Source organism: Heptranchias perlo, chromosome 16 (genome assembly GCF_035084215.1).
Source record: "Heptranchias perlo isolate sHepPer1 chromosome 16, sHepPer1.hap1, whole genome shotgun sequence".
Taxonomy (NCBI): Eukaryota; Metazoa; Chordata; class Chondrichthyes; order Hexanchiformes; family Hexanchidae; genus Heptranchias; species Heptranchias perlo.
This window is the reverse complement of record NC_090340.1, coordinates 34,355,987-34,367,481: the sequence shown is the minus strand read 5'-3', so window position 1 is coordinate 34,367,481 and position 11,495 is coordinate 34,355,987. Positions and strand designations below refer to the sequence as shown.

The 11,495-nt window shown below is 38.1% G+C and overlaps 1 protein-coding gene across 1 annotated transcript in view; it reads right to left on the bottom strand.

Annotated features, from left to right (window-relative positions):
• Positions 1-1,229: 1,229 nt before the first annotated feature.
• n4bp1 (nedd4 binding protein 1) overlaps positions 1,230-11,495 on the bottom strand; it is a 32,971-nt gene continuing 22,705 nt past the window's right edge. Inside the window, exons 5-7 of the mRNA XM_067997922.1 lie at positions 10,978-11,085; positions 8,061-8,168; positions 1,230-3,181 (exon numbers count right to left, since the gene is read on the bottom strand). Of these exons, the coding sequence (XP_067854023.1) occupies positions 2,923-3,181; positions 8,061-8,168; positions 10,978-11,085 (475 nt within the window). The 3' untranslated portion in view covers positions 1,230-2,922. The remainder of the gene's footprint in view (positions 3,182-8,060; positions 8,169-10,977; positions 11,086-11,495) is intronic.

Below are 11,495 nucleotides of genomic sequence, written 5' to 3'. Positions count from 1 at the left end.
CTAGACATCCCAAAGTGCTTTACAGCCAATGAAGTACTTTTGAAGTGTAGTCACTTTTGTAATGTAGGAATGTAATAAAGCTAGAAAGTACCTGAACTGTGCCTGACCTCAAGAATCAATGATAAGCTAAACCAGACAGAGATTCTATGGTCCAATAGCAAGGAATGTTTCTCACTTAAATCTTTCATACAAGCAGTATCAAGAATGTGAAACTTGCTGGCTTTTAATTAAACGCAGATGGGGAAAGTGCTGCAGAGATAGAACGCTGGACAGCTAAAGTTTAAGGACATGCTTGTGTAGTTTTAATTAGAACTCTAACCTTGAAGAAAGACTGATTAGTCAGTGCTTGAAGTAATGCTATAGTTGTGATAAACTAGTATGTTAGAAGTAATAGGAGACAGTAATGTTATGCAAGTTAGAAGTATCTGCAATAGTCAAAATCAAAAGAGCTTGAAGATGAAAAAAAGTTAGCATTATCATAGAAAAAGAAATTAACCTCCTAACTAGTAGATTGCAAGTGAACCAGTGAAGATGTATTCTAGAGAGAGGTTTGTATGCATCAGTTAATCTACAGGCTGATCAGAGGTTGTACATCTGGATCATCCAAGTTATAAAATCAATGGTGAAATGCAGTTACCTTGTTACATAAATTACATTGCAATTTGTAAGCATGTACTGTAATCATTTACATATTGCATGTTGAAATTGAGTCTCATTACACTTACAGTTGGTTGAGTGTAACAACTGTGTATTTGTAATATTGAAACTTTTTTGATTACATTGTCAATTATCTTTGTATATGTAAATATATTTTAAAAAGCAGTAATTAGCAATGCACAAAGTATTGTCAAACCCTTGAGGTCTATCAATTGGGTTTATGAAATGTAACTCATTAAATGCTGGCTGTGGCAACTTATCTTAATTATTATGTGAAGCAACAATCAAAAAATCTCAAAAGCAGCAGCATAGGTTGTTTCTGGGCCACATAGAGCATGCGATCAGGCTGCCCATATACATACAGCTTTAGCTGGTCTGTGGCTTGGGAAACTGGACTTTACCCTCAAAAATATTGTCAAACAATACTTTAGGAAACAAAGATGATCTGGAATTTTGTTTGGTTGGATTCAGTACAGCCCTGATAAAATAGCTAATATTCTGAGGGACACTGTCCCTAAAGGGGCATGTAGCAGCCCAGTTAAAATACACAAAAAGAAACACTAAAACTTACCCAAGGACAGCAAAGTTTACTTGACCCTGGAGGATATGAATTAAACTTACTGAATCGGAAGTACAGCATTTGCACAAGACTGCATTAATAAGTCAAATTTTAAATTGAAATTTAAGATAAAAATGTTATTGAATGCTTGAGTTTCAGATTAACACATTTATAAAAAATGACAATTAAACTGCAATATCATATCATCCCATGAAGCAACAGCATTGTTTTTGCACAACAGTTACAGAAAAAAGGCTTCAAAATGTTCATTTCAGCACTTGCTTTAGTTAATAGGACAAGCAGTGCTCAAAAATTATTTACAAACTTTAATCAACGATTTTGTAATTGATGAAAGGTAGTAACACTATACAAAGTATTGGATAAAGAACCCATTCAGCTCGACATCCTATCAGATGCAAATGATAAAATATTAAACCATATCTTGATAATCCAATCTGCTCTAGAAAGTTAAAATGACAATCCAATAAACATTACTCATTTTCTTAAAAGAAAAAATACACCAATCTAAAATGGCGAGAAATTTCTCAAGAGCTTTCAAGATATTGCCAGTTTTCTCTTTTCCCATAATTTCTAGGAGACACTGATTCCTTCCTAGGGTACAATTTAACAGCATTACCCACCCCCCATTACTGCATAAAAGTGCTCATTATATATGTGAGCCAACAGCCACCCAGCTGTGATCAGTTAAAGTAGCAGAAATCAGGGATCAAACCTAGACCATCCGAGTTCGTTATGGCTCTGCTCATTGAGTAAATGTGCAGAGATATCAGGGAAATCCTTAATCTGATTGAACATGGCAAAACTGTCACTGACATGAAGAATGCTGGGTGATGCTACATTTCAGAAACTGGTTGAAAAACAAAAAGTAGCATACTAGAAAACAAAGCATTAAAGTACAACTTTAATCCAACTTTAGGCATTTCAGTAGTGATCGATTTGAAGTATTTTAAGCACTTTTGTTCAATGTTTACAGCTACAGTTTTACCGGCTAGTTTTTGTTTAACAAAATACATTCTCAAAAAGTGTTGTTGATAGGTAGCCATCCAATCAAAGAACTTTAGAAATTTACACTTCAATATTTGTCAACAAAAATATATAATTTTGGTACTATTTACATGTTCTCACAGCCAGTAAATAAATAAAATATCAACCAGTTTATACACTGGCTTGTCTATAAGTGAAATATTCTTTTGCTGAATATTCAATCTTTGCAAATCTATGCTAAAAACTTATTCTCTAAAAAGAATACCTTCAGATCTTATACTTTACAATAGGAAATGCTGAAAGGTTAATTGAAAAATGACTTCCCATTTTCTCATCCTATTCTTCAAGCTACCTTTATCACCATGAGCCCTTAAATGAAAGGAGGCAAAAGATGTTTGACTCAGCATTACTCCAGCTGAGACAGAAGGAGGACACATAGGCTAAAAGTAGATTAATTGAGATGAGACTTGTACCAGTTTCTTCTGTCCCGTGGAAATGCTGCAGCCACTGACTGAGCAAAAACCTCAAAATTTTTGGCTCAAAGGCCAGCTTCTGCCTCAACTCAGACAAGCAATCATGGCGCGGTGAAGAAGGGCTTTGCCACTTTACTACTGGTCAACTGTGAAGTTAGACTGGGTACCCCCCAAATTAACATTTATATTCTAACATTAAGAACATATGAACAATTATTACGTGGCAACTTATTCTTGATCCAGCACCATTGCAGACAGTGCATTAGGGTCCCTCATATGTGGCTGTGCTGCAAGAATTTGATCAATTTTCTGCCTTTGTCTGAACTCGGGAAATATCTTCAACAACTCTTGTTTTAGTTGTTCAGTTTCCTCTTTCGATCGCAAAGGAGGGATCGGAGGTTGTCTCAAGGCGAATGGGAAAATGGCAGAGGGTGCTGCAAGTGGTACATTTTGACCAAGCATTGCATTTGGCCTCTCTGGTAAAGCCCTAAAAAGCAAGAACAAAGTGAAAAGGTGCTAATATCAGTTCTCAGAATTGCTAAAAAGTACAGCTCACTATATAATGAGTGACACATCCACATATTCAGTTGTTTGTACACAAGCATAATTTTAAGTAAGTGCGCTTTCTGGAATATTTGAGAACATAAATGCAAGCTGAATTTGGTAAACAACAGTACTGTAAGGCACACTTTTGAAATACATTTAATTTTCTACCATTCTTGGAACATCTGGATGGATGGTTTGAGCATCCAAGGCAAACACGCTTGCAGGAAGTATTGCCTCCTGTCTTCGCTCATGCTTGAAATTGCTGAGCTTGAGGAGCAGCAGACTGTTACATGCAGCAAGTGGAGAGGTTTCTGGATCACATATTCCAATACATCACAAGCAGAGTGATACAGGATAAGAATTGGACGTGGCTGACCAGTCCAGGTAGGAAGAGAAGCAGGAAGGAAGTTCAAGGGTACCCTGACAGCATGGATTTGGCCATGTTTTTGTGCTAAAAGTGAGAAATGTTAGTATTTAGGAATGGAATTCTTCCCATTTCAGCCACCCAGTGTATGCATCAATCAATTCCAAGGCAGGTATAGCACAGCTAGATGCAGAGTCTATTGTGTCCCAGTGAAGTGCTTCAACCCTAACTTCAGAAGAACAGCATCAGTGTGATATTTGGACCATTTCACATATCAGTCATCTTGTGGTGAATTAGGGACAGTTTTGTGCTGTAGGCACTGCTCACTTGGACTGGTTGAGACTATCCAAATTAATTTTTCGTAGGACTCTTTTAGCTAGCGAAGGAGACTTTCATCTCATCAGTCTAGGTTGGATTCAGACTCGGGTCCAGAGGTGACCTAACTCACCACTAAACCGACTTCACCCGCAAGCAAGTTTTCAATACTGAGGAGGATGACGACTCAAGTAAGGGCAACCATGAGGGGGAGGGGGTTTGGAGAGGGAGAGTTGAATTACATTTTTTTGACGTATAATCACTGTTCTTTAGGCAACCACAGCAGCCAATTTGTGCAGTAGGCCCACAAACAGCTGATAAATGACCAGTTAATCAGTTTTAGTGGTATTGGTTAAGGGATGAATATTATCAGAACACCATGAGAACTCCCTGCTCTTCTTTGAAAAAGTGCCATGAGATCTTTTACATTCCCATGGACATGCAGGTGGAACCTCAATTTAACATCTCATCTGAAAGAACAGTCTGAATTGAAATGCTAGTCTAGATTATATGGTCAAATCCTGGAGAGGGGCTGGAACCCACGATCTTCTGACTCAGGTGAGTTTGTTACCACTCACCCAAGTAGTACCAATTGATGTTTTATGTCACAACAAACAACGTACAGAAGAATAGGGAAAAAGAATTCCAGGAGTTAGGGAGCAGTTTTAGAAGCACAACCTCAAAAATTAGTAATCTCAGGATCACTACCAGTTCTATGCACCAGCAGAATTAGGAGCAGCAAGATTAGGGAGGTAAGTGTACCATTACAAGATGTATTCAGAATCTTGGGGCATTGAGACAAAGCTGCCATACCAAGGAAATTCAAACTAAAGTGAATATACATCAATGCAATGGTATAAGATATAATGATGGAGAACTAAAATAAAAAATCATGACGTAATAGCAGTAAATGTGACTGCAGCCTGGTCAGGATTGCCAATTATATATTCTTGGGAATAAAACTTTCAAAGTGTTTGATAAAATACCACATAACAGACTTGTTAGCAAAATTGAAGCCCATGGAATTAAAGGGGCAGTGGCAGAGTGGATACGAAATGGGCTAAGAGCAGAAAGCAGAGAATTGTGGTGAATGGTTATTTTTCAGATTGGAGAGAAGTATGCAGTGATGTCCCCCAGAGGTCAGTATTAGGACCATTGCTCTTTTTGGTATATATTAATGACCCGGACTTGAGTATTTCAAAGTTTGTAGATGATACGAAACTTGGAAATGTAGTAAACTGCGAGGAGGACATAGACAGACTGGTCAAATGGGCAGACACATGGCAGATTCAATTTAAGGCAGAGAAGTGTGAAGTGATTCATTGTGGTAGGAAGAATGAGGAGAGGCAATATAAACTAAGTGGTACAATTTTAAACGGGGTGCAGGAACAGAGAGACTTGGGGGTGTACGTACACAAATCTTTGAAGGTGGCAGGATAAGTTGAGAGGGCTGTTAAAAATCCTTGGCTTTATAAAAAGAGGCATAGAATACAAAAGCAAGGAAGCTATGCTAAACTTTTATAAATCACTGGTTAGGCCCGAGTTGGAGTATTGGGTCCAATTCTGGGTACCACACTTTAGGAAGGATATCAAGGCCTTCGAGACGGTGCAGAGGAGATTTACTAAAATGGTACCAGGAATGCAGGTTTTCAGTTACGTGGACAGACTAGGGAAGCTGAGGTTGTTCTCCTTAGAGCAGAGAAGATTAAGGGGAGATTTAATAGACGTGGGAGATTTCTTTTTGGACACTAAGGGAATCAAGGGATATGGGGATAGGGTGGGGAAAATGGAGTTGAGGTAGATCAGCCATGATCTTATTGAATGGTGGAGCAGGATCAATGGGCCATGTGATCTACTCTTGCTCCTATTTCTTATGCTCAAAATAATGATTGATTTTGATATTTTTTTGAATTTTTAAAAAAAAACGCAGAGTGTTGATATTATCTGGAATGCACTGCCTGAAAGAGTGGTGGAAGCAGATTCAATAATAACTTTCAAAAGGGAATTAGATGAATACTTTAAGGGGAAAAATCTGCATGTCTATGGGGAAAGGGCAGGTGAAATGGGACTGATTGGATAGCTCTTTCAAAGAGCCGGAACAGGCACGATGGTTGAAAGGCATGCTTCTGTGCTGTATCATTCTATGATTCTATGAGGAGTGATTGGGAGAAAGAAAAGGAACAGGGGTAGCAGTAATAATATCGTAGCATTAGATTTAAATAGAGAAGTGTTCCAAACAGAATCTCTTTGGATTGAGCAAATTAACAGCAAGGAATCATTCACATTACTCACAGTATATTCTAGACCATCGATCAGAGGAAGGAAATTTGAGGATGAAATTTATAGACCCGATTAGAAAGATGTGCATTAACAAAATCATAATTGTAAGGTTTACATTAACCAAAAATAGACTGGGATGTGGAAATATTTGTGGTGAGAAAGAGGTTTTTTGCAGCATTTTCAAGTCAGTTTCCTCCACCAATATGTTGCTGGTCCAAGAAGGGAGGAAGCTCTATTTGACCTGATGCAGGGAAATGAAGCAGAGTAAGGTGGTGACCGAGAGTAGGAAACATTTGGGAAAAGTAAGCACAATATATGATTGGGATTAATGCAAGAGTAGAACAGGAAAAAACTTGACAAGAGTACTTGATTAGAATGAAGCAAAATATACCGAGATAAAAATGAATCTTTCCTAGATTAAATGGAAGAAAAAAAATTGGCAAATAGAACCATAGATCGGCAATAGGAAATACTTAAACATGAGATGAAAAAGGTACAAATCAAGTATATCCCCGTAAGAAGAAAAGGGAATGAATTGAAAGCAGAGGTTTCATAGATGAATAGGTAAATTAGATATTAAACTCAATAGAAAGTACTTAGCACTTACAAGGTAGATAGATTAAAAATAAGAAATCCTGAACAAATTTAAAGAATATAGGAAAGTTACAAAAAGGGAGATTAGAAAGGCTGAAAGGAAGCATGAGAGAAAAGTGGCCAAAAAATATAAAAGGGGAATAAAAACACTTTATATAAGCACATGAGTAACACAAGGATGGTCAAGGTTCGAGCTGGGATGCTAAAAGGAGGAAAGTTTGTAGTTGAGATGTGGAGATGCCGGTGATGGACTGGGGTTGACAATTGTAAACAATTTTACAACACCAAGTTATAGTCCAGCAATTTTATTTTAAATTCACAAGCTTTCGGAGACTTCCTCCTTCCTCAGGTAAATTGTTTACAATTGTCAACCCCAGTCCATCACCGGCATCTCCACATCATGACTACCATCGACACCACAAACTGCCGGCTCACAGTGGAAAGTGTAGTTGAGAGTGAGAGGATGTAGATAATTAAATACTGAAGTACTAAAATACAAAATAATTACTTTGCTTCAGCTATCACAGAGGTGGTGAATATTCAGGTTGCAGAATTTAACAAAAAATATATAATTTGTATTAATATAGCATGTTCAGGACATTCCAAAGCACTTTGTAGCTAACAGTTCACTTGCTGAGCTATATTGGCTCCTAATGACCCAAAGTTTTAATGGTATTGCCAACCTCTACACGTTCCACACTATACCAGGGCCTACCTAGATCCCAAATACTAATTGACCTGAAAATAAATAGCAAATATAGAGGAGTATAAAAATGGATGGCAACTCCATATTGGCTCAGCTGGTTGAAACACTTAGCAGTTGAGCCATAGAGAACAGGAAGGTTCCATATTCTATCACTGGACACTGTTGATTTAGTATTAGTGACAATAAGAGTGCCATAACTGGAATCAGTACCCCTGGGTTAGGGAGAAAATAAAAACTATCCAGTGCTCCCTGCTGAGATACGTGTGCAGATGTGAGATGAAGACATAATTGGGTTGGTTGCAACTCCCACTGTGGTTAATAACCTACTGACACTACCTGAATTTAAGCATAAAGAACTACTTCAGCAAAATACTGGAGGTGCCTAGTTCTCATGAAACTATACCCCAACAAGTAGTTAGTATCTTCAGCAGAAAATGATTAAAATACAAAAAAAAACTTTGTTTCACTGTTAAAAAAAATCTGAACTGTGGAGAAAGCCATAAAATGTGATCACTTTCCAGTGCATAAATGTCTGATGAAAGGTCTCTTTGTAACAAGTACCTGCAAGTGTCCACTTGATGCAGAAAAGCATCCAATCTGGGTCCATGCCTCCCAAGGGGATCATCTGGTATCATGAATATGTCTCCAACAAATGTATATTGTAGTAACCTAATTCAGAAATAAAAAGTTTACAACTTGCCCAAAGCAAGGCAAATGAGTATTTTTAAAAAATCACTATGAGAATATGTCCAGGTAAATTTCTGTAAAATAATTGCTCATTTCTTCCCCCAAAACTGGAGGTGTTTTTGTTTGCTCTCATCACTCAAATGAATCAGATATCAATTGCTTGCTTAAATTGGAACTCAAAACAGATCAAAACTTCACATCTAGGACTGGTGGACTTCAGCACTAATTTCCATCCAATCAGATAATTTGCTAAATTGGGGAATCTGAATTTGTCACTATCACTAAGTGAAAAAATATGTATCATAATGCAGTTTTGCAAACTAAGACTCAAAAACTCTATAATTAGAACTATTAAAGATGTAACATTAAAGTACAAACTGGATGCATGAACAATGTATGTAGTCTGTTCAGCATTTCAACAGCACAGATCTGCATCACCAGATTATGTTCCAGGTATTAGAGTAGCCTCATATTCAATAAGAAGTTAATCCTCCAACATTATAGCATTCTACTGGGTTTCATCCAAGCATACAAACGACACTCCAGTTTTTATTGATGTCAATTATAAAGAGACAAAAAATGGAATTCCTCGATTGTTTAAATAAGTAAATGCACCATTTAGTCTGGTACTATTTAATGCAAGTTGTTGTTGTACTGAGTTATTCAGGTTATGATGGTGTGCAGGAATTATATAATCTCAGCTAGGCAATGGTGGGTGCACTACAATTGGGACCAGTGGCCTCGGGCTTGGGAGGGAGAAAATAAAAGCATAGGCAGTGTACTGCTCTCAGTCATTATCCAGTCACTCCTGCTGGAAGGTGCATTTGTATGGTCAGGTCCTGTGGCAAATGATACCCGGACTTCAAGGGTTAAGTTAAGAGGAGAGATTACACAAATTGGGGTTGTATTCTCTAGAGTTTAGAAGGTTACGGGGTGATCTGATCAAAATTTATAAGATATTAAGGGGAATGGATAGGGTGGATGGAGAGAAACTATTTCCGCTGGTTGGGGATTCTAGGAGTAGGGGGCACAGTCTAAAAATTAGAGCCAGACCTTTCAGGAGTGAGATTAGAAAACATTCTACACACAAAGGGTGGTAGAAATTTGGAACTCTCTTCCGCAAATGGCAATTGATACTAGCTCAATTGCTAAATTTAAATGTGAGATAATACCTTTTGGTTGCCACAAAGCTATCTAAGGGATATGGGCCAAAGGCAGGTATATGGAGCTAGATCACAGATCAGCCATGATCTTATCAAATGGCAGAGCAGGCACGAGGGGCTGAATGGCCGACTCCTGTTCCTATGTTCCTAATGCAGCCCTCCATGGATAAACAGCCAACTAATATCATCTAAGCTCAAACATGAAGAATGGCCATTTTAGTAAGATGCCCAAGGAATGCCACCCATGGAACCATATCACAACATTAGAAGGAATAAATGGGAAAAATCTATTATATTAAAAATCTTGCATATGGCATAGACTTCTTGACAACAAACCTTACTTAATGTCACAATTTTGAGTCACGCTTTTTAAGTCAACATTTAATATTGAAAATCAGTATAATATTTATAATGGAAAAACCCTATCCAAAAGATGTTTCCTTCATTGTCAAGGTTTTTTGATGAGTGAAGCAAATCATTCAAAAGGCCTGTCATCTGTACATTCTGAGTTTGTCCAGTTTGCAATTTGTGCATCAACACGAGTTGAAGGGTAGAAAGGCATTTCTCTCATCTAGTGAGGATTTGAAAGTTTATTTGCCTTTTCTAAGACTTTGAAAGAAACATGAAATCAAATTCTCAATGCGCTACTTCAAGCAAGTCTGGCATTTATTTAAATATATTAGCAATTTTAAAAAATAAATTAAATGCTCACACAGACAACAGCTGTAAAGAGATTGTTAATTTAGAATGTAATATTTTAGTCACTTCAGTTAAATCTCTTCTAGACTATTTTTGAGGCATAAGGAATTTTTCCATATATAAAACTATATAAATGATGAATTTTTGAGCACTTTGAAGTAATTTTTTCGTGGAAATTTGTCTATTAATGACTGCAAAAGTCAGCAACCTCACCAAGAGTGCACTAAGTTGCCCACTTCTGTACTCCTGGCACATGTCTGGAGTGCACATCAGGAAATTACACAACCAAGCCCATAATTTACCATCCAGTCATTTTAAGCAGAACGTTTATGCTTAAATGGACAGGAACACGATGACAGGGACTGGCTGAGAATGGGAAAAGTAATGGGTGGGGCAACCTAGGGTGCAAAGAGAACAGTGGATGGATTGGAGGAAGGACAAGTGGGAATATAGGGGGAGAGGGGGTTGGGGTCTGGTAGTTGGAAAGTGGCCAACTGCAATTTGGGTCCCATTCTTCTGCCACCCCCATCTACAAGGCGGTTAGGCCTTGCTCCACCCAGTGCTATCAGACCCCAGCAACCCCAATCAATACCGCCAGACACTAGCCCCTCCCAATGTTCCAAAATCCCCTCCCCAGTCCTGCTGGACACCAGGACCATCTCCTGAGACTTGCCCTCTTAGTAATCAAACTCCTATACCATATTCCCAGTGTTCCCTGAACTCATAACCACCCCCCCCCCCATGATCCCAGATCTCTAAACTGCCTTCCCATTGCCCCCAAATCCCACGATGCCTCTCACTGTGATCCCTGATCCCAGGACCTGCCCTAACTTAAACCATACATAAACAGTCATTACTTCATGGCACATCATGTGTGAACAGTATGCTAAATGTATATGGTTGAAAGAATAAGACTGGCATATGGTTACCTGTCTTGAATTATTGATTTCCAGGCTGAAGTTTCATACACAAATTCTTTCAGGTTGTCATTAGTGACAATAATCCCTCCTGTTTTCTCAGCAAGATGCAACAAAAACCTGCAACGGGGAATTGTATGTCAAAATCGTTTGGAAATATTAGAATAGACTGTCAACTACAGTTGTGAGGTACTGGGGGTGGAAAGTGCTTCAATATACCTCTCCGGTTTTTCACTCCCCCAATCCATAATTTGAACCCATCGCTATTCCCTAGCTTTCATTCTCTTTTGTCACCATCTCAGGCTTGAATATCCTATGAACAAGCCCATCCAAAACTCTGCTGCCCATATCATATCCCACACTAAGGTCTTTTCCCCATCATACCCATCCTTAAATTACAAGCTTTTGGTCATCTGCCCTTGGCCAGTTTTTCTTGGGATATTTTGCTATGTTAAAGGCACTTTATGAATTCAAATTATATTCATATGAAATGTATATGATAAACTGGGATTAGGCATACTGTGAAAACA